We start from the raw sequence: 24,181 nt of genomic DNA on the forward strand, positions 1-24,181 counted from the left end.
CCAACTAGCTCAGCTACAGTTTGACAGTCATGTCAATGAATCACTTGTCTTTCCAATCATTCAGGGGATTTCCACAGAAACTAATAATCACATTAATCAGACTGGACACACACACACATGGGTCACTTTTCTCATCATGAACTGATCAACGACTCTACAGTTTGATTGCGTCCTGAATGTTTTCAGTCCACATGTTTATGAATAGAAAAGGCTGAAAAACAATGGTGGAAAGAAACTAAGTACATTTACTTAAGTACTGTAGTTAAGTACAGTTTTGAGGTATCTGTACTTTGAGTATGTTTTACTTCTTCATCCTTGGTCTTTACTACATTTTAGAGGAAAATCTTGTATCTTTTACTCCACTACATTTATCTAATAACTTTAGTTCATTTAGCTCAGAATCAGACCTATAAAACAACAAAATACAGTATAAGCAAAAAACTATCAGCAGTACATAAAGTACTTAATGTTTTGAGTATATAAGGTAGTTAACACTGGCTCCTCCTTTACCTGCAACATTAAAGTGACACAATAATACATCAATTATTCTAAAGCAATAGTTAAATAATTTATAATACATTAAAGGGAGATTTGCCATTGAAACAATTCAGCCTTTGCTTTACTAAACACTGAATAACACCTGCATGTTATGTTTGAGAGAAAGGCATCGGAACCTGAGGAGGAAAATATTTTGGAGATCCATATCAGACGGATCAATGCACTGTTTTTCTGAGGTGATTTAAAATCACTAACCAAGGTTTTCTGGAAAACTTGCAGATTAATTTAAATGTCTGAAAGTCATAGTGAGAGTTTTGACACATGCAACATTTGAAGCCACAGTTTTTCTTTTGTACTCAAATGCCACATCATGAGTCAGACCCAGACAGACTCAGATGCCACTGCTGATGTCTCAGATGTGACTTTGGGACAGGAGGCCACTGTGCATCAATCACAATCATATTAAGGCTTTAAATCTGTATCTGGCTGAGGGACTAGTGGCTACTGTGGGAAGGAAAAATGATTCAGAAGTCTAACAGAACCAAACAGAAAGGTGTCAAGTCAAGCCAATCGCTCCCGCTCAGAGCGATGAAGATGTGCTGAGACTGAAAATTAAGCTAAAATAAAATCAGGCTCAAGCAGATATAATGTGTTAGACACTTTCAGGCTGTGAGGTGACGTAGCCCTGGAGTGTCAGGCCCAGTCTGAGAGCCTGATGTTGTTGCCTTACATACCCCCTGTGTTTACAGGGGTTAGCCAGGGTTCATAGGCCAAACGGGGAGCGCACACGGTCCCATTACTCCTCACCACAACACTCCCCCCTCTTAAACAATCTCTTGGAGAAAGTGGAAAGTGTCTGTTGGGTGGTTGTCAGTGGAGATGTCAATAAACTCCACTGGGATCAGGGAGGTGGTGAAGGACTTTTTGAGTTTTTGCAAAATAAGCTGTACGGACGTACTTGAACTTGCGTCAAACGTGCGCATCCGGTTTCCACCCTGATAAATGAAGAACACGTTCCGACGCATGGGCTTAATGTTCTTTTTGTTGGATTGTCATCTGAGCCCTGAGGGTACAGCTGCAGGTCTAGTGTTGCCCCACGATGGCTAGGGACGTCTGGCGGCACAGAAACCCACCCAGCATTGATTACCAGCTAATTATAGGCCAAGGAAGTGGGAGCTTGTTTGTTTCTGTGTTGCTGAGGAATACATTTGCATTTCACCAAAAGTTCATGAGCTATTGAGTGCGAATTCCGCTGAGCACTAAGTGTGATCTTTTCTGTCTCACTTTATCTGCAGCTCCTCTCTCCATTCTCTCTTTCCACACTTAAATCCAACACCCTCAGTTTTCACAGCCTCGGTGGGTGGTGCCTCCTGAAGCCCTTGTTCACACCCCGTGCAGAGATTTGAATAAACATATGTTGCGTTAATTACAAACCAGTGCCATGGTGCGCCTCCGACACGACGCCGTTCTTCAGCACTCAGGTCTAATGAGAAACGTTTACGTGATTATGAGGGATGTCCTCACTCCTGCTTCTCACACCTGCTTCTCACACCTGCGCCCAGCACTGCTCCGAGTAAAGCCACTGTGAAAGAAAAGAAATATTTTATAAGGCATGTTTAAACCTCAAAATAATCTACTGACGTCACTGAGACCGAGCTAAAGGAGCTCTAGAAACAGGAGAAAATAGCTTCCACAACATTTTCATGTTCATGTTCACAAGTTAAAAAGCTCCTCCGGTTCAAAAGCTTTCTTCAGCTTTGTGCCGCAGTTATAAAGATTAGGAACAATTTGTTTCACCTTATCAAGGCTGTTAAGTTGTTTCCCCTGTAAACAAGTGATAAATATCTCACTCTATGTGTAGATAGTGTTGTTTTATTTCATTTGTCTTCCAGCAGCCTGAAATGAAACGAATGCCACAGCTCAGCCTGTACACCAGGTTTGATTTGTGAACTCTGTGTCAGGCGTGTCATGCCCACCCACATCGGCGCAATGTCGAGACGTGGATATTTACGGCTGAGGGGTTAAACACCCAAAGCGTACAGTTGACCTAAACCATGAGCGAGGACGATAACTGAAAAGTGACAGAAACACTGCAGCAGTCATCAATTAGAGGCCACAGAGGATGCTTCCTTTTAGGAAAAGGGTATTAATGACAAGCACAGGCCTCTGTGAGTGCGACATAGTGGACACTGTGGTCACGAGTTAGAGGAACACGCAGCCTCCTCAGGTTTCAAATGGGGGTTGGTGGTGTTTCCAATGCAGGTTCAGCGGGAACAAGCTGCAAACTACATGGTGTCCACCTGAAAACACGTCGGCCTTAAGGAAAAACACCCAAAAACAACATGTTTACATGCGAGAGGCCACAGAACGTGGATGGATGAGTCAGCTAAACTTCAGCTCCTTGTCTGAGTGACAGTCAGATTTCTTTAACCGTGACCCTCTAACCTGAAGAAAGCGGTTACTGCGACCACCATGACGAAGGTCCACTAACCTGAAACATGCAATAAATGATGCTTCGTCCGTTTATGGACAAAGAACCACAGACTGAGTTCAGTGTGGTACAGAAATATAAAGCAATGCAGGCACCACTTTCTACACAGGTGAGTAACATATGACTGTCAGGGCTGCAGAGACCGTGTGTTGAGAAACAAACGTCACCTCTGAAAGAGATGATCTCTGGTAAATTACAAAGTGGTGTCCAGCTCCAACATCAGAAAGGAGACTTCCCACTGTCAGTCAATACGAACTGAAGAACACTGGGCTCGTTTTCAGGCTGTGATGTGTGTGATTGCCACAGTCTAATCATCACCAGAACCTTCTCACAAAGCTCATCTGTTTGCACTGAGCTGCCTGCTGTTAATGAAGACATCCGCTGATGTGACGTCTCTCACGTCTAAATCTGTCGACCCACAGAAACAGAGTACGAGCTTTTACTACGTTCGTTTACAACCATCCGGATTTTAAATCAGAGCAGCTCTATCTCCCATGTCTTCAAGTATGAGGCAGATTCAGATTCACTATTTATAACTCGCCCACATTTACTCAGTATTCTGTCGTTACTGCCCTTTTCACGTACTACATTATCATTAGTTCCTTTTCAGATTTTAAATTTATAGTAAAAACATAGAAGTTTGTTTCCTAAGATTAAACTATTTCTTTCCCAAGTGTCGAGATCAGGCCTCTTGTCATGTTTCAGATGGAGCTTCCCCTCTCAGCTTCTCATGTGATTTCATTTTTCTAACCTCTAATAAAACAATCAAAGATCAGAGAGAAGTTTAAAAATGCATCCAGATTTAAAATTATATATAATAAACTGGTTTAAATGAACTTGAGCAGTAAAATAGTGTTTACACTGAAGTAGCTGATAATGTGATTTCCTGTGATAGTTACAGCAGCCGACTTTCTGCAGATCTGGTTGTTTTACTTTTAATACTTTAAGTAAATTTCAGTACAGTTGCATAGTATGATACATTTAAATGGAGGGGTTGACATTGTTGTATTGGTACTTTTACCTAATTAACAATATGAGCCCTTCTTGGAGGAACCAGAAGATGATTCCAGATGTTTCCGGTGTGGCTTTTAATCTGGATTAAAGTGTGATCATGTCCAGAACAGCTGCGTCAGCTGTGCACATGAGCCACCACCACCACTTCACTGTGCTTCACAAGGTGATGGCCCGGGGGCTCGAACCGGAAACGGCGACAACCGAGCAAAGGAAGTGGTGACTCCAGCTGTGGGGGGCTGGGTGGTGGAGGTGGTGGGGTAGGGTGGACACGCCTGGCTGGCCATGGCGGCCGGGGTGTCGCTCATACTGTGGCCCTCTCGCCGCCCGTGTCAACACTGATGACTTCAGCGTGTGCCCTTGTGAGCTCACCTTGCTGGGAGAGACACGAGAAGTGGGATTAGAGCAGTGACAGTGTCGAGCGGGATAAGTGTGTCATACCTGCACTGGGGGGGTTATCTATTAATGTGTGTGTGTGTGTGTGTGTGTGTGTGTGTGTGTGTGTGCGTGCGTGTGTGTGCGTGCGTGCGTGTGTTTGGTCACACACACATGCAGCTGCTAAGACCTCAGGGCTTCTTCTGTGTTTTTACAGCAGAGCCCCATCCCAGCCAGCAGAGTGAAGTCAGGAAACCAGTTTCTCTTTCACTCAGACTTGGATGAAATGAGGTGTGATTGGTTACAAACTGTACGGCAGCACAGTGGCACAGGCTGACAATCACAGGAAACGTTTGTGAAAGTTCATTTTGCATATTTGACTGGGACTGAAACTGTACCTGATGCTTTCTGAGGTGTTCTGGGCCACAAATGGCAGCTTGTTCAAAAACCAGGCGGGCCCAAATAACCCACAGCATCTACAGTATACTACTATACAGTATATTTACTTTATGCACAAGTACATACCAGGTTTGTTGCTATTGTTTGCTTGTAATTATTTATTACTATGTGTTTCGCTCTCCTGTTCTGATACTGCTGCACAAGAAACTGCCCCATGGGGGAGCAGAGTGAACTCTTTACCTTATACGTGGTACAGTATGAGGTGAAACCAACATTACACTCAATCAGTCCAACACTGGGGCTAATAATCCAACACAGGTCTGATCAGCTGAAGCCTTAAAGGAAAAGTTCTGCCATGAACGTTTGGACTGACTGACCTGGAAAAGACTCAGCAAACAAAAACAAAACAATAAAACAACCTGCTTCACCTAAAATAATGTGTTCACACATTCCTTCAGTGCATTAACATTATGGGATGAAATCAATGTCTGCATGTGTGTTAAACCCTTTATGAGGGGTTGTCATTCACTAATAAAGGAAAGAAAGAAATTCATTGAATTTTGTATTTTAATGCAAAAAAAATATCCAATTTAATTAAAGAAATATCAGCTGGAAATAAATTAAAATGTAATGTTTTATTTATTTCACAGCAGTTTGACAGGATTCATTTATTTAATTTAATTTAAGTCATAACTGGGTCATTAAAGACATTTTATGATTGTTGTCCTGACATGTGCTCAGACAAAACTAAAACTAACTTTTGGAGTGTTTCGTGATTGAGATGGAAAATGAAAATGGTGATTCAACCTGTCAACTGGTTTACAAAACTACATTTCCTTCAGTGTGAACAGCCTCTCTATTCCCGGTTAACGAGCTTTTATTTTAATTATCACGAAATATTTACTTTAAGGAAGAAGCTTTAACTTTAGAGAACATGGCGCCATTTAAAGCACAAAACAGACCCGTTTTCTTAAAATTACAAACAAAAGAAATTAAAATTATATATATGTCGGAAAATGGATTTAATAGTTTAACTAAGACGCATGAGAATTATTGAACAGTTTTAATTCACTGTTTGTCTTCGTGTCCTTTTATTAACTCATGAAAACATCTCGTCACTGATGTAAAAGGAAAATCAGCAAACATCCTATTAGTTATTCATGTGCGCAGATGATCTCTAGACCGCACAGAAACATATCCAGTATGGAAAATAAAGTTTAAATTTCCTGCGAGGTTATTATTATAAATGATCGACATGTTAAAGTGTATTAGAGCAGCTCCAGTTGCGTCGAGTCAAAGGGCAGTGTGTACAGGTTATGTGTCTGGTCTGTGTGTGTGTGTGTATGTGTGTGTGTGTGTATGTTGGGGGGGGGGGCCTATCGCGTCCTGCCTCTGCGCCAGACACACCTCCAAAATACGACCACTGACAAAATGTATATATCATAGTTCAGAGCATGTGTTTGGGTCACTGGCAGCGACTCCACACGTCAAAAACCAGACAAGACACTCGCCGACTCAGCCAATAAAAGTTTACACACAGTCTAATGAGTCCGGGTGAGAGGAGGGTTTTTAGATTTTAGGCTCTGAACCTGAGACAGACTTGCAAAGTTTGGTCATGTAAGCTGAGGGTGACAGTCCAGACTCTACCGGCTTCTGATCCCTTTCATTTCATTTCATTTATTTTTATACTACATGTTCTTATTCGACCGGACGTAAGAACGGAGACTTATGACATTACGCACAGACCTGGAGCGGGGCTGCAAATGGGCGGCATAGGTGGCAACCTCTACCTCAGCATGTTGAATGGGACTGAAACGCAAACTTTCGGAAAGAACACGGACATCAGCAGTCACCTCCACCGCGCCGGTAAGGAACTACCCGAGTTTAAAATGGGGATTCAGGACACCAGGTTTTACTACTCGGACTCGGTTCCAAGCGGGCAGGACGCTCTGGCCCTGCCGTACCACTCGGACCAGGCGGTGGCGTACGGACCGCAACCCAGCAGGTTTTACGCACAGACCCTCAGCAGCTGCCCGTACGGCGGAGTGCGGTCGCCGCCAAGAAGCGGAGCCGGTCAGGGCTTCATCCCGACGGCAGGAGACGGGTTTCCCGCAGGCGGTAAAGACGTGTATTCCCCGTCTCCGGAGAATTTCCAGGCGAGCTTTCAGCACGGCTACCAGCGGCCGCCTCTCTATCCTGTACCTGGGCTACAGGTGTGCGGGAAGACTCAGGCTTTGCTCAATAACTACCCGCTGTGGGCCAAGTTTCACAAGTTCCAGACGGAGATGATTATCACCAAACAGGGGAGGTGAGTCCAACACGTCTCCGTTATCTGTCCGCAAAGATAAACTGCACATTATTCGGATTTATGGTCAGACTCCACGGGCTGAATGAAAATTTAAATTCCGCATCTTTATTTGTTGGTTTTTACGCGCTTTCTAATTTACTCACTACGAGTCTTATCTCACTGATACGCAGCATCCACAACATCACAATCACAATTTCACCTTTTCTGAGAATTAACTAACTTTACAGCCGAGTGGTGCCGGCTGTGGTGCTCACTGATTGGAGGTCATAGTTTACTCATCTCATAGCTCCTGTTTACTACAGGAATTTACAGGCAGCACAGCACATCACTGGTCAGGTGACAGGGGGTGTTGGCTGCTTTATGTCTGTGGCTCAGACGAGGAGAATGACCTCTGAACTACAGTTTTATTGGTATAAAACCGATTTTACGCTTTGATGTTTTTGCGCAAAATTGCTCAGAGCTGAGTCATAGTCGGAGCGCATTAGAGTCTGAACACTAGGGGAATCAAAATGACTAGAAAGTTGCACGATTTCCATAAATTACCAGAATTAAGTCTGATTTTTGTCATAAATGTTAGTGTCTGTTATATTCTCTAGTTTTCTTTCTGTAAAGGAAATCTGCGTTTAGGAGCCAGAGAGACAATGAAACTAAGATGCTGGGAAAACCTCTGACCCCTCTGCTGACCTGTAAAGTCGCTGCTCCCTTCAGTTTAACACAACATTGATTTTATAGCAAAAATCACACTAATCATTTCCATTTTTACCGTCAGAAATTACACATTATTATTACCTTTTTACACGTTAAATTGCATTTCTTGTGCCATATTTTCCAACGCATAGGAAACACCCACTTCTTACTGATATTTTAATATTTACATGCTCGACAAAGTCACATCTGTGTCCAGATGTTTCGATGTCTGAGCAGCGATGATGCGTTAAAGGGCTTTTACAACTTTGTGCTAATTAAACCTCAGCGCCATATCTGAGTTGGCGGCTCCAGACACGACAACAGTGAAACCGAGATAAAAATAAGAATAAGGAGCAGAGAAGGTCCTGAGCCGGTGCTGCCGGGCTCTGATGGGTCAGCGAGCATTAAGCTGCATCCACGTCCATGAGGATTAATTCACCAAAACGCGACACTTGTGTTTGACAGGAGGTTCCGGGCCAGTGGTCTCTCATGGCTCCGACCTGTGCGCTGTCACAGGACAGGACACTGATATTTCCAGTGACTTGACTCGGCTTGTCAGCTGGAGCCCAGTGTTATTAAATTAAATTAAATTATAATTCAGATTAGTCTTATAATTGTCTACATTTCAAAGCGCCTTTGTTGTGTTTTATGTGTTTCGGTTTTACAATAAGATTTTCAGTTCAGCTGCAGGTTGAAAACAAACCAAAAAAAAAAAAACCTTTCACCTTTGACCTGCCTGCTTTCTTTCTTTTCTGGCTGTGCAGATACACCTGCTCTCAGTTACTTTGAGTCTGGTTAAATTATAAGATCATCACTGGATTTTGTCTCTTGTTAAACCTTAACCAACATATTTGCTTTCACCTGGTTCCTTCAGTTCTTTTACTCAATTTTAAGAAACTGCAAACTTTTTTTTTTTTTTAAACAAATTTTAGGGTGTATTTAGATTTTGAAGATTAACTGAACAGCCAGAAAATTTTCAGGTAGTTTTGTTTTTTTGCCACAAATTAGTTTTTTACTGTGCTTTTTTAAAATTGTGTGTGCGTGTGTGTGTGTGTGTGTGTGCACAGCCAGAAAAAAACACAGTGTGGTCAGTAGCTGCAGGGTAAATAAAATAGCCTGCTTTATTTACACTGTATGTATTTTTTCCCCCACCTGGCCTCAAAGCCGAGGCAAGGTAATACATAAACACACACCCGTGTCAGACTTTTCTGCACAAAAATACAAATACCGCCCACAGTAATCTCAGGAGGAGCATGGAGGTGTCATCCTTCCACATGCAACAAAAGCTAATTTTCATGTTGTGCAAAAACCGCAAACCTCACATTATCAAAATTTCAAATCGTGCCAATAAAAATGTTCTCTCCTCCTTTTTCACGCACATCCAGCACAACGACCAACAAAGACTTTCTCAAACAGAACAAAAACTCCAGCGAGATTCTGGAGAAGTTGAGAGAAGATACAGTCCAAAAACATGTTTTTTCAATATCAGAGGTGATATTCGCCTTAAATATTCATCAGGCTGCCACAGTAATTTTGCAGTGTTTTTAGAGAGAAGCCTGAGGGTCTGCAATGTTAATCAAAACCTTGGTATCTACAGGAGAAAGGGTGAAAGAAGCTGTAGAGAGAAGGGTCAAACAGCACCGAGCCTTCAGATGGCTATGCTGAGGAGCTGGGGCATCTTTGAAGTTCAGGAAGTAAAAGACGAGAGACTCTTTTTTTTCTACTTTCTTCAGCCTGCACTAGACGCCAGGCGTACATCCTGAGCTCTCAGAAGTTCTGCTCATGTACCACACTTGAGCTTTGAAATGCTGAGACACTTTCACGGCCTGTAGCAAAGGGAGCCGAATTCATCTGCACTTGTCATGAGCTAAATCACCACAGCGCTCGGGCCGTGCTGCTCGACCCACACATGAAACGCAAAGAGCATCAAGACAAACAGCAGCATTTGATGTCGTGCAGGAGGTCGAACAGATTCGTCAAGAAAGAGAAGAGCCTTCAAAATAATGGGATTTTTTGATTAAGTTTAAAAAAAAAAAAAAAAAAGCTATTTGACTAATACTGAAAAGAGAAAGTGAAGATTTTTGCTTTATTCATTTGTCTGGCCAATCTGCTAATCCTCCACCTGTGGGGGGGGGGGGGGGGGGGGTGAGTTCAGATGTGACTCACAAGGAGAAACTTTTCCCTAAAGTTGTTTCCAAGAAGCTCATTCATTTAAAGAGACTTCGTTTTTTTTTTTTTTGGAATAATAAACATTTGATTTTATTAACATGTAACACGCCTGCAGTGGAAACAACAACTCTAACTATTTACAGATCATTAATAACTCAAAAACCAGGCAAAGTGGTTCTGCTTGACCATACAGTATGAGCTGTCAGGAAGGAGATAGGACTGACTGGGTCCACGACGTAAAAAAAAAAAATAAAAAAACACCTTTCAGGGAAATATTGCAGAGGTAAACTTCAGACTCAGAGGAATCATGCTCATCTGCTCTCTCTGCTCCACTGAGTCCACACTGTGACATGCATCAGTCGATGTCTGGTAGTTTTTCAGGGAGGCAATATTTGATGATTAATTTTGCTCCCAGGAATAGTATTTCTACAGAGAATCACAATGAGTGGCTGCCGAGCAAGTTTCCTCATCTCAGAATTAACCTGATGACAATCACCATAACCAGAACTGTTCTGCTCATTTTGATGTTTTAGTCTTATAGCAGGTTTGGTAACAGCAGCTGCAGCAGCTCAGCTCGTCTACGTTTATTAACTCACTGAATAATCAAGCTTCTTTCCAAAGTAGGTGGGTCACATTTTGGAAATGATCACCTCACCACACAGGAAATTAGAGTGGGCGGCGTCTTTCTGGTGCCTGAATACAGACTTTCTAAAACATGTCAAAGGTCAGAGTTCACCCTGGAACCTGCACAGCATGATGCCATTTTTAGGAATGTTTGGAAGTCTTCTGCACCAGCTCTCTCTCTCTCTCTCTCTGTGCGTCTGAAAGCAGAAGTGGGACTATTTCAAGGTTTTGACAGTATGACTTGTCGTTTCCTGTTCAGCTGTTTGCGTGTGCATATGCAGCTTATTCGCAGAAACATGCAGTGCCAATAATTTCTGATAGCTATAACAAGTGCTTCCTCTTACTCTGTAATAAACTCTTCGAATAAATGAGCGGTGAAGTCCACAGGCCTCCTCGTTCTTTCACCTGGGCCTTTAGGTCTGAGCTTCGAGGTGATTAATAAAAAACGTGCTCTGAGGACCCGAATACACGCTGCTAATTGCTAAAAAATTATAAAACTTAATTTCTTGCATGAGAGATTATTTTCACTTACTGGCAAAAAACAAACAAATAAACCAACAAAGAGATGATCTGATAAGTATTGTATGTGTGGATGCAAAGCTAAATATCAGAGCCCCGTTGCTGTGCACAAGATAATAAAAACACATAATTAGTTCTCTTAACACCAAACAACGTCCTGCTGCCGCGGCTGCAGCACTGAAAGTGCATTGAGACACAACTTAAAATGACTGAGCTGTTTAAAAATAAACGAAGCTATAGATTTGTGACCAAGTTTGAGATTTAGATCTCCACTATAAGAACAAATGAGCCTGAGGTTTGACACTGTGGAGATAAGTCAGGGTATTGAGAGACAGATGCTGGTTTTGGTCTTTTTATACAGTTTGTTAATAAGAAAAATGTAAACTGATACCAGGTTTGCTCTTTACGAGATATGAAACATGAAATCAACAATATCAGATGATGACAAGCACTAAAAAATTAGAATTTCAGCAGTGTTAGAGGCAGAATTTACCTGAAATAAGTCGACACAGAAGCCACAGTGTGTGTGTGTGTGTGTGTGTGTGTGTGTCAGAGTGCATGTGTCCGGCAGCAGCTGGAGACTGGCATGTTTTCGTCACAGATGATAAAGCGTACGCACTGTGACAAAAACTGGACCTGAACTCCTGTCCGGATGAATCAGTGGGTGCGTTCATGTAGAAAAGTCCTCTCTCTGGTGAATATCTAGTTCCTCTCCTCCTCACAGGCTGCAGCCTTGCATCCTCAGGACAAACCCTCCATCTCCCCACCACCACCACCACCACCCCAGTCCACCCTCTGTTCTTTCCTTTTCCCTTTCTCTAACCTCCGTTTCCCCCCGCGGTTTCCCCTCCCGTGCCCTCTGTCTGCTCAGACCCAATCCCCTCCCCATCCTCTCTTCCTGACTTCCACACAGTTTATTTTGATTTTTTTAAATGTCACCACCAGCTGCACGCTCTCTGTATTACGGGTTGGTTCACCACCTCATCTCTTTCTCTGGTATTTTGTCTGAAAAAAAAAAAAAAAAAAAGGACTACAGTTATGAGTGTTCATGTGCGTATACACCTGGATCAGGCTGAGGGAGTGCCAGCCGCTTGACATTACCATCAAGTTTCCATTGAATCAGAGTGGCACGCTGGCAGGATGGTTAGGGAGTGTGTGTGTGTGTGTGTGTGTGGTGGCTGCAAAGCTGCAGGTTTGAGTTCCACTGGCGTCCAAGTATCAGCCTGCTGCACCTGCAGACAGAGCCGTTTCCTCGTGGTTATGTCTGTCATGTTAAAATATAAATCATGTAAGTCACAGGGCATACAGAAAGCAGCCACCACCACACTGGCAATACCTCCACACTAGCATGTTGTGTTTTTCAGCTTCTCTCGGTGAACTCTGTACAGAAAGTCTAAGCGCTGCCCCCGCATGCAAATACCCCTCAGTGTTGTGTTTTCTATGGTTTCCCCCCTTGGCAAGTTTTGATTTCCTATAAAAGACTCTAGTATCAGTGAATTGTCAATATCAGTGAAGAAAAAGAATTTTTTTTTTTTTTTTCAAAAAGACAGCTATTCATGTACTTTCTGTATTATTCTCGTGCATAGTAGCTGGGTTGATCCATTGCTCAACAAGAGTTTCTGTTTTCACTTGCATTAAATGCAGCAGTGGAAGAAGAGCCCTTTCACCTGTTCTTTGCCACCCATGACAGAGCTGCTGCCACGATTGTGTTTCACTGAGAATTATGATTGATTGTTAAACCGGACTCACAGTGTAGCCACGAAAACCCAACTGGGAGCTTTCAGTGAGGGGATTTGTCTTACCACTGAAGTGTGTGTGTGTGTGTGTGTGTGTGTGTGTGTGTGTGTGTGTGTGTGTGTGTGTGTGTGTGTGTGTGTGTGTGTGTGTGTGTGTGTGTGTGTGTGTGCCCAGTCCACCAGAATAAAGAGCCATAATTCAAAGAAACTATTGTGAATAAATCTGCAAATGCTTCTTCAGCAAAACATAAATTTAAATATGACTAAATACATGCAGTGCTGAAGTCTTGTTTTCAAAGCAAAGAGCAGTGGTTAACGTAGGAGAACGTATGAGTAGTGTCGGGTAAATGTTCTTAACTTTTCCAAAACAGTATCAGAGTTTTAAGCAATTTTTTAAAAAACTGCACAAAGTCCCTAAACACATGTGCACTGTTAGTTTTTAATCCAACACTACTCAAACTAGATTAAAGAGAAGTGTTTTAATACGGTTACTCTGCTCTGGTGAACAGCAGCAGGACGGTGTATGTGGGACTGCGTCAAAATAAAATAACTGTGCCTTCATGGTGGTGAAGAAACGTCACCCAGTGCAGCAGTGTGGTCACCAACATGTTTTCAATAGATTTTAGATAACAGTGGAGCTCTGAGGCACAGGGGAATAAGATATGAGGCCTTGTAGTCGGGGACAATCTTCATTGGTATTAAAAAAAAACAAATATATAAAAATTACCAGCCTTATTCTTTAAAAGCTGTCTAAACACATACGGCAAAATAAAAAGGACCTTACCTGAATATAATAGTTGTCTGGGCTGGTGGACGAGGCACCAGCAGGGAGGCAGGCAGAGTCAGGGACTGGTCCAGATAACAGGAACAAAACAGGTTAAGCAGAAGAAATGCCACAACACACTGCATTCACACGGGACCTGGAGAGTCTGGGGAAACTGGGCTGATACAAATACAAGGAGCTGATGAGGGAAATGGAAGCAGGTGTGTAGGCAAGCAGAACAGGTCTGGTAACAGGAACTGAAGAACAGGTGTGCAGGTGACACTGGGAAAAGGTAGAAAGTCTGAGGACATCTGGTGGGCAGATGGAGATCTGCAAAAGAGCCAGTCAGAGTCGTGGGCCACAGTGTGCTCTAAAAATAAAGCACCAACTGATCCATTATAACAGCAGGTGACAACTGATTTGACAGCTCCTGCATCCTGGGTAACTTTATGAACTTATTGTGGTAGGGGGAATATTTTTAACTGGTTATTTCAGCTGTGTAAACACACGCATGAACACACATAAAATCCTCATCAACAAAGACAGGCCCTGCAGGCGTCCCACCAGCCTGCTAACAGTAGCCTCCAACGCATTGTCTCGTTACACACCTCGCTTGGTTTTACGCCACTAAATGACCAAACTGCTTCAGGGAGCACACACTGAGTTTAAACCAGATGAATTTCCATCCAGACAAGTTGTCATTTACCTTCACAGCACTCACTGCCAGCATGTATGGTTATCTCTCTGGGGATCATCACACTGAATTATCATTATATGTTTAACCCGTGTTTAAGATCAAGAGATCAGCGTTAGTGTATTTACAGCAATGATCAAATAGACATCAGATCATATCTTTATGTTCCACCCACACCAAAGTGTTTTAGAAGAGAAAGAAGAGGGCGTTTCTGAAACCAAAGGTTTTTTTTTTCTATTTTGTACAGTCTTATATGACTAATTTAAGCCGAGCTGTGTGTCTTTCATTTGCACTGAAACAAAGCATTTGCAGGCAAATCCCTCATTTAGAGAAAATAGAGCTGCAGTTTAAAATAAAAAATTGCTCCATTGTCACTAATGTTAATGCAAATCAAAGGGATGGAGGTCGGGGTTGTTTGCCCGTCACTCTTTACAGACGCCCCATAGCCTCAGGTGCTGTTAGTGTGAAATATCTGGGCCAGAAGTCAAACACGCTGCCCTGATTTATTAACACCAACTACACTATGGTGACTTTAAATAGGCCCAGCGTGCAGTGTAGGTTCATACATGTACTGTATATACCAACGTATGAAATATGAAAGACAAGGAAGTGATTGCATGTGTCTCTGCTCCTTTAGTGCCGATCAGATGCTCTACTGTATTTACGTTTTTAAAAATACAGATGTTCATGTTCCCTTCAGGATGAACTTAATAACTTTGGTGAAGCTCTGACTTTTCCCTTAGTGCAACCATAAAGCTCCAAACTTTAATAATTACATTTAATCTTTCATGCATCTTTGCTTAGGACTATTTTCCAATGTCACTTCCATCAGCTGATCAGGGGTAGATGATCTTTAGTGCTAATCAATAAACATTAAAGTTGCATTACCACTGTGAGCATGTTAGCATGTGGCTCAAAGCTGCAGCAGCCGCTCGTCGCAGATATTCTCATCAAACCTGCTTCAAGAACTTGAATAAACACAAGAATCGTGATAAGGTGACAAATATGGAGCAACCACACAGAGAATCATTCTAATATTCAGGTGTTGTCTTGGGCTCTGCCCTTAACTCACCCCTTCCTCTGGGCCGCGGTGCCTGGGATGTGCTGACCCCCTGGTTCCTCCGTCTCACCGAAGTCCTTGGTTTTCAAAATAAGCTCAACAGGCAAAGCTCCAGCAATCGGGAGCAGCCACTGGGACATCTTTTATTAACAGCACCATGAAATATTGACCTGAATATGTCTCCAGCCAGCTCTCCTGCTCTGATTCTTCAGCTGGTGAAGAAGCAGAAGGAATTATCTTATGAGGTCCAAATAATCATTTCATTTCTGTCTTTAAATAGCTCTTGTAATATCTTCATATCAATGGATTATTTTCATTTACTATTATCCTATGTGACTGAGAAAGGCTTTAAAATATGTGACATCTGCTGAACAGAACCATTAGTTGTACAAATGAGAGCAAACTGTACAAAGGAAACTAAATGATTTTAAGGAGAACAATGAGCAAAACATGTCAGACTTGGAAGAAAAAAAAAAATCGACAGGTGTAAATTGCACTTGTGTGAACATGGTTTTGTCAGTGTGATTCTTGGCCTTGGAGATTTGCACAATTTGTCAGTGTCCCCTCTGGATGTTCAAACCCTTCTTCATCTTTCAAGGTAGACAAAGATGTAGAGTCCCAGCTTACACTTTAAATAACTGGGCTACAGTGGCACCTTTTATTTGAGTAAAATGCTGTCACTGAGCACTTCTACACTGTGGTGTTGCTGCTTTTACTTAAACAAATTGTTTCCTAGTTGCTCCAACATCTGCATTTTCCCAGAAATACAGATGTATGTGGACAAAACATCAAGAAGTCCAAAAACAAAAAAAACTAAATGTTTCCTGTTTGTGTTTATCCAGGAGGATGTTCCCCTTTCTGAGCTTCAACATCACAGCTCTGGAGCCGTCAGCTCACTATAACGTCTACGTGGATGTGATTCTGGCTGATCAGCACCACTGGAGGTACCAAGGCGGAAAGTGGGTCCAGTGTGGGAAAGCAGAGGGAAACATGGCAGGTACGTGGTGTTTAATACAATAAATAATGTACAGATCAATAAATTTATCTTTATGACTGAAACAGGGTTAGAGTCCTGGGTCTAAGAACCAGACTGAGATGAATCAGGTCTATCTGATAACCAGTTTCAGATTATGAAGACAAAGATTAAAGAGGAGATTTTAAAAGTGTTATCAGCAGAGACTTACCCCCAGCAGCCATGAATGATGGATACAAAAGGTACAACCTCACATTCATTTCTGGGGCTTCCAAGACAAAATAAAAAATTGTGACAGAAAATGAATGAGCTGGGACCAGCTGATGAGCTGAAACCCTGGTCAGTGACTGAGCTGACTCTGCAGCTCTGTGCGTGCAGCTGGGAAGATAGTGAGGAAGTGGTTTATTTAGCAATATCAAAGCAAACCTACATGCGCACAGTAGGGAAACAAAGAGATGCATGGTGATAAACAAGTAGTCAGAGGTGTGTGTGTGTGTGGACATTTTGATATCTCTTTTGCTCCATTGTGTATTCTGTTTCTTTTAGTGCAAGTTCAATAAGTGTTTTTTCTTTTTCAGCAGAGTTAGATTACAGAGGAGTTGGCAGAGCACTAGTCAGACATGAATTTGTTTGTTTTGTATAGTTTAAATGATCTCGCAGGCTCAGGATCTGTGACCTGATGTTTTACAGATTAAATACATATTTCCTGTAATTGCATAAATGTGGACATTACCAAAAATTGAACGATTGTTCGTATTTTCTCCACATATTAACTGGTCGGGGGCCACTTTGTGTTTACCTGCTATATGCACCTCCCTGAATTTGTCTCCTCAAATATATTGAGATATAACAGTGTCCATGTGTGTTTCCCATTTCTCCTTTATCTGTAAAGACTTGATTGACTTCATAGATAGAAATGTTAGATGTGCACTGGGTTTGATGATTCTTCCTTTATGGATCAGTGAGAAACAATGATTTGGTTTTTATTTCTGTTTCCTTCGATCCTCCCAATGTTCTCACCCTCCATTCATTCATGTTTTTCTTCCTGTTCACACCTTAGAAAAAAAGACAAATGATAACAAGTCAACCAAGCTGACATTTTATGTGACTGATGATAGACAAACCACAATTATATAAATGAAAGGAACTGTAAGGTGTTGTCGCACATGTACCAGGTGTTGTCGAAAGGTGATTGTTGATGTGCTAAAGTTGTGGAAACTGTGGTGAAACAGCTTCATTCAATTAGATTTAATAGAGCAGTTATGTGGTGTGTTTTTATAAGGTTAGCAGGTCATTGTGGTAACACTGTGAGAAATTAGGGTGCTGAGATTGTATCCTGCACAAAGAATACATCAAACATAAAAACATTAAAAAATATTAACCTTATTTTCAGGAACTAGCTGTTAATTTCCACTGAAAACATGTTTTTAGGTTAATTATAAGGGTGAAGTATTAAACTAAACTGTTCAGTGGCGTGTTAAAATTTAATGCTATGAAAAAACCTAAATTAGATTTTTCTCTCTCAACTTCCTGAAAGCAAAACCAAAGTACCAGATATTTGAGTTTCTATGGCCCATGTTAGGTTCTGCTCTGAAACAGGTAGATTTTAAGATGATTTAAGGACTGGTTTGCTTTCATGCCTACAGGGAACAGGATGTACATGCACCCAGACTCTCCCAACACCGGAGCTCACTGGATGAGACAAGAAGTGTCGTTCAGCAAACTCAAGCTCACCAACAACAAGGGCAGCACCAACAACGTGGCACAGGTACCTTCCTTCTCCACCTTGTTCCTCTAATAGTCCGTCAGTGCCTTAGCTGCTGTGTTGTGCATTTAGTCACTGAAACGATTCATGAAACGATTCATCATTTTAACATCAAATCTAGATATAACATAATGCAATATAAAATGATCTTTGAAAAAGAAAGAGCCTCACTTTATCGGACACTGTTCGTACCTCCTGTCCAGATGATCGTGCTCCAGTCGCTGCATAAGTACCAGCCTCGTCTGCACATCGTGGAGGTGAAGGAGGACGGCTCGGAGGATCCCTTCCACTCGTCCAAAGCTCAGACCTTTATCTTCCCAGAAACTCAGTTCATCGCTGTCACCGCTTATCAGAACGCAGACGTAAGTCGCCACAATCACAAGAAAAGCTTCTGGTTTTTTTTTCTACTTCTCACTTGAAAAAGCCTGAAATGAAAATTATAAATTACATCTAATTTCTCCTGTTGTGGTATTTTTATATTTTATTAGTTTGGACTAACACTGAGCATGTTTTCATGTGGACGCTTTGGTTGATGCAACCATCCATACAAAATGCATACACACCAGTTTACATTCCTCCAGCCTCCTACAAGTGTTAGCATGGGAGATTACAGAACACACGTCAAATAACCTGGGTACTGTAGTTCTCTCAGTACATCTTTACCAGCTGTTCAAATATGTTGTGTAGTAGCTAAATCTGATTGCCAAAGAAACATACACTCACCCTGGTTTATATTTCCTATCACTACATGTTGTATGGGTAGAGTGCCTCTGGTTCCAACAAGAAGAAACTGATCTTCATTAATTATTAGCCGGGGACCTCCTTCTTTCTGTGGTTGCTCACGCCTCCTCTTTTTCCTGTGCCTACATTCTCTCATTGCCCTGCTCCTATTCCCTCCACAGATCACTCAGCTGAAAATAGACCATAACCCCTTCGCCAAGGGCTTCCGTGACAATTACGACACGTAAGTAATCTATTTAAAAAGCAGCGTTTGTACAGAGAAAACTATCAAGAGCATATGAACCTTACATTTGCTCACCATAAATAGTAAGACTGCATCATTTCTCCCTTTTAATATTTGAATAGATGTAATTACTGCTCTGGTCGAGAGTGCTGCAGTGAAAGAGTGTGAGGGTCTATGAGATGGTTGACTGATAGTTTGAGGTTTGAGCAGGAAATAACACCTTCTTTTTTTTTCCTCTACTTCTCACACTCTCTTCTTCCCCTCCTCCTCCCTCCTGCCTAGGCTGTACGCTCCTCCCGACTCTGATCGCTTCACCCCCTCCCCTACAGAAAGCCAGCAGCTGCTGCCAGGGACCTGCTACCCCCAAGGCTACCTCTCTGAGCAGTACATGAGCCCTCTACCGCAGACCCGCTTCTTCAGTCGTGAGCCTATCGGTGTGGGCCAGCAACACAAAGACCCATCCTCCAGCCCCAGTCCTCACAGCCGCTGGTACCTGCCGCCTCAGCAGGGTGTGGGCCCCAACCGGCTTGACTACACTTCCTCCTATGAAGGGGACTTCTCTGGAAATGGTTTCTACAAGCCCTTCCCCTTGCAAACATCTGCGCACCATGCCCTCAGCTACTACCCAGACCATCCTTTTGCATCTCCTAGCGTGTCTGTATCAGGAGCCACCTCAGCAGGGTGGAGCACGAGCCGGCCCACCCCTCAGTACCTCACCCACCCTAGTAAACCGGGCCCTAGTCTGGGCTGGTTTAGACCCATATCATCCTCTTCTTCTTCCTCATCTTCTTCTATGTCACCCGGCAACCTTAGGCTGCACCCCCCCTCGCTCCTTGAGCCTCTGCAGCTGCCCCTGTTGCAGGACAAGCCCAAAGACAGTGTGGGAGAAGACCCCTGGCTCGAACCTCCCTCTGTGAAATCAGCAGACTCTGCAGACTCAGGCCTGTTTGAGGGCAGCGTGGGGGACAACAAGAAGAGGAAGGTGTCACCCTACACGTCCAGCACTGAAAACTCCCCGCCTTCCCGCAGTGCAGACGTCTGTGAGAAGGACAGCAACAGTGATGCAGACTATTATGGCTATTACACCCACTGAAGGCCTCACACATCAGCACAGCTGCCACGGTCTGTCCCAGCATCTTCCCACACACATCTGTCCAGTCAGGCTCAGGTGCTGCAGTCAAATACCAGAACCACATCCACTGCCGCCTCACTGCACAGCGTGGCCAGTCTCTCCATAAAGTCCCCTCTCTGGTGTCAAATGATTACAGGAGGACCTCTCAAGGTTACTGTCGAAGTTAGTGTTGAACACAAGTGGATGTGACTGGGTCGCTGCCCTGGAGTCACATACACACCACACAGACATACAAACCTGTGACTTTTGCCTTTGAAACATCTGGAGATCTGGAAGAAAAACATCTGCATATCTGCTTGCTGACAGACGCCTGCAGGGATTGTCCGTTCTTTCTGCATCAACCACTCCGTCTCTTCTGCTCTGTCTTGTTCTTGTCACCGTTAACTATTCACACATACTCTCAACATTTTGTTCCCCCTCATCACTGTGAGCACAAATTACACTCAACTCAGTTTCCCTGTGATCTCATCCAATTCATTTAGTGCAGCTCCCCCTTGTGGCAACAGAGGAGGGTTGCAGGCCAGCAGTGCAGAGGCCGGAGTGTCTGACGGGGCTAATGTCAGGGGGTTAACGCAGCTTAGCAAGCACATGTTCTGAAGTGAGGCTGCTAATCTGCCCCGGCCCTGCCAGGACAACCCACTGTGTGTATTTCTGTTATAAATCAGAAGCCACAGCAGAAATAGCAGGTCCAACATATCCCACAGTGTAAAGGAAAGTTAATGGCAATGACCCAAGAGTAACATATGGATAAACACAGCAGATTGTATCCTCTGATTCTGTGAATTAGTGATCTGGGATTATAGTTTACATTTATAGCACCACATTCCCCAGCTGGGTATTTTCAGGATAAAGTAAAATCATCAGATTTATGTGTTTGCTCTGACAGCAAACACTGAAGTCAATGTCAAACTTCACAAACAGATGTTTTAAAGAAGGGGTCCTATAAGGCTCATATAGCTCGCTATAACCACTACCATCCGTTAAAGAATCAACGACTATCAACTATTGTGAGAATCAAATACTGATTTTAGTCATTTTTTAAAGTAAATATTTTCTGGTTGCTTCTTTTCTTTGATGTGTGTTAGTAAACTCAATATGTTTAGGTGCTAAACTGCGGGTCAGACAAAAAAAAAAAAAAAAGCCATATGCAGCATCATCTTAGACTGAGGGGAAGTTATTTCTCCATAGATTCATTAACTCATTAAATTATTTAAATTATCAGTATATTTGTAAGTAGCAGCCGTGAAAATCTCAACACAAGGTCCAACCTACTTGTTTCCAAAGCTTTCAAACTGTCTTTCATGGCCTTCTTCAACAGCTGCCCAGTCATCATGGAGAGAGTTCAGTTATCACATGACAAAAACAGAATTTTAGTCATGTGATGTGCGAGTCACGTTGGGAGTCATGTCCTCCTCGATCTTTCTGTGTTCGATGACCCTTGACCTCTTCCCAGTTGATGCTGTGACAGGTTTTGGTCAAAAAGGGGACGTTAGTCTGCCTGTCAGATAAACAAACATTAGACAAACATACAGACAGCACACACTTTACAAACCTTTTTACCTTAGTGCATCTTTGGAGATACACTGGTCCAAGCAGTAATGATACTCTGTATTTACTGTATGTGTTTGCAGACCAAACAACCAATCAGATAAAATAATCTTACAATTATTGCCCCAAATGGGCTGTTTCACTAGAGGTTGAGCAAATAGTGTTTTTATAAATACACATGTAGCATTTTGTCAGGAGAACAAGAAAACACATCAGTGTCATCCTCCTGCACCATCTCTAGGTAGATAAAGCGAAGCTGTACCAGGGAGAGACAAGTCGAAGTGAAAACGCTCCTGTCACTACACAGAAACAAAGCTCCCCGATCAATACCAGCTTCAGTAACGACGGAACTGGAAAACAGTATTGGTTGAGGGAAGCGTGCAGCCTCAAGCACACACACTGGGCACACTGCAGTGCTCAGGTGTATCATCAACTAAATGATGCAGCTGCAGGTTTATGGCAAAACAAAGGAATATTTTGCTGTGGTGCTGCAGATACAGAAGAAGCAGAGCAGCCGTGTTAAAAGTGGGTCATCCAGAATGACAACATACACCTGTAGGTAAACAGACGAGGACCTGTCACCCTCAGACCGCAATAAACAGGAAGCAGAAAGTGACCAGACAGACACTCTGAATTTCCCCCCTAGTCTTCTGGCCTCTCATGTGGTGACACTGGGTGACAGAGGCCGAGCACCCAGGCTGGTGACAGAGATGAAGAGTGAGGCTGCAGTCGGTGCTGATCACAGGTCTGCTCCTCATTCCTCAGCACCGGTGCTAATGGGCTCAGACAACAGTGGGGGTGACAGACAGGCGTCCGCTCAGTGCGGAGAGAGCACAGTTACTTGAGTCTTTTCTGAGGGGCAGATTCAATTGTTTACGTATTTGTACGATATATATTACCTTATAGCTACTTGCTCTGATTTATAAGCTAAGAGAAAGGCCAGACAAGCAAAAAAAACAAGAAACTGTTTGGGACATATTTCCTTATTTGAAGAGTAAAATGAGATCAATACATCGAATAAATAAATAGATCTCAAGCGTGTTAGTTTAGTTTAGCAAACAAGGAACCAGTCAGTCTGACACACTGAGAAAAATGAGACGGTAGGCAGGTTTTGTTGCCAGAGCCAGACTTTCCCAGTGTTCCCAGTGGTCCAGAGAGTGGCATTGAACTTCTCATTTGTCACAGAGCAACAGAAAGAATACGCATATTTCAAAAAATGACAATAGCAAAATGATTATTGATATGTAACACTGATCAAACTATCTAATACCTGACACCAAGTGAAGATTTATTTCTCTCGCTAACATCAGGACACTGGGGTTGAAGAAATCTGTTGGTTTTAAGGACCAGGGGGGAGAAACGTTTGATCACATGATAAACTTACACATTGTAGGCGCTTGACTATAGTAAATTTAGACTCAATAAATTTAAACTTGATGAGTTTAACCAAACATTTAACTATTGAAGGAATTGTCCTTTGAGCTTAGGAAATAAACCCTATAGAAACCAATAAAAAGATGTTTAACTCACCATTAAAATAAATTGAAGTGTTCATTTGGACAAAACACCTGATGAAATCTCTTTGTTTCTGTCACATTTCTAACTATTTATGTTTATGTTGACGTCTGTGAGAGAGAGAGAGAGGCCATGGTCCTTAATGAAGCTCTACCATGGACAATCTTATTTTTAAGTGCAATTAATAGAAAGTTAGTTCAGGATCGATGATGGCACTGGAAAACAATGAGCGCTGGCCTGTGGACGATGATAGTTATTTATTTTATGTGCTGTGGTTTGTGCTGTTGCACGCTCAGTAAACCTGCACCTGCATGAGAGTAAATTTCTCATCAGGCAGCGGCGGACAGACGTTCAGACTCCTCAGGAACGACCCCTGCTGGAGAGCTCAGACATTACAATCAACGTCAGCCTAAAAAACCCAAATCCCTGATGTTAAACCTGTGATACCTCCATTTCCCATGAGTCTGTGTTTCCCCTCAACACATGTTTTCCTCTTGTAAGAGAATAAGACTGTGGCAGCAACTGTCCTTCCAGAAATTTTACTGTATAATTGAGAAAAGAGGAGGGAAGAAGAAACCAGGCAGGTCAAGCAACAAGCATGTTATTTTTGTGTGTGGTCCATGTGCACTGTCAAAATGTCAGGGGAGCAATAATCCTCCTTTGAAGAGCTTATAAATTGCAAAGCAGAAACAGATAAGAGATGATGATCTCTGATAGGGAAAAGTGTTATTTATTAAAGGTGGCTTAACTGTGTAATGTATTGTTTTTTTTATTCATGAAATTAAAGCTTACACATGACAAACGTCTACTGTCTTAAATTCCAGTTGTTTCAGATTGTAAATAACAGAAATATCTTAGTTAGCATGAATAAATAATAGACACATTCACCTGTAGTTATGATCCATTAATTTATATTAAAAAATAAAAACATATATGTGATGGTACCAAGT

The 24,181-nt window shown here is 42.5% G+C and overlaps 1 protein-coding gene across 1 annotated transcript; it reads left to right on the forward strand.

The window, feature by feature from the left end:
- Positions 1-6,238: 6,238 nt before the first annotated feature.
- Positions 6,239-24,029, forward strand: tbx21 (T-box transcription factor 21). The gene is made up of 6 exons (XM_026315228.1): positions 6,239-7,082; positions 16,177-16,331; positions 17,954-18,075; positions 18,276-18,434; positions 18,975-19,036; positions 19,319-24,029. Exons 1-6 carry the CDS (start codon positions 6,538-6,540, stop codon positions 20,127-20,129), a joined length of 1,854 nt encoding a protein of 617 aa, XP_026171013.1. The 5' UTR covers positions 6,239-6,537; the 3' UTR covers positions 20,130-24,029.
- Positions 24,030-24,181: the final 152 nt, after the last annotated feature.

This window comes from Mastacembelus armatus, chromosome 19, assembly GCF_900324485.2.
Source record: "Mastacembelus armatus chromosome 19, fMasArm1.2, whole genome shotgun sequence".
Lineage (NCBI taxonomy): Eukaryota > Metazoa > Chordata > Actinopteri > Synbranchiformes > Mastacembelidae > Mastacembelus > Mastacembelus armatus.

Coding starts and splice junctions, on each gene's coding strand:
- tbx21 (XM_026315228.1), top strand. CDS start 6,538: ATGGGCGGCATAGGTGGCAACCTCTACCTCAGCATGTTGAATGGGACT. Junction 7,083..16,176: donor ATTATCACCAAACAGGGGAG/GTGAGTCCAACA, acceptor GTGTTTATCCAG/GAGGATGTTCCCCTTTCTGA. Junction 18,435..18,974: donor CCGCTTATCAGAACGCAGAC/GTAAGTCGCCAC, acceptor TTCCCTCCACAG/ATCACTCAGCTGAAAATAGA.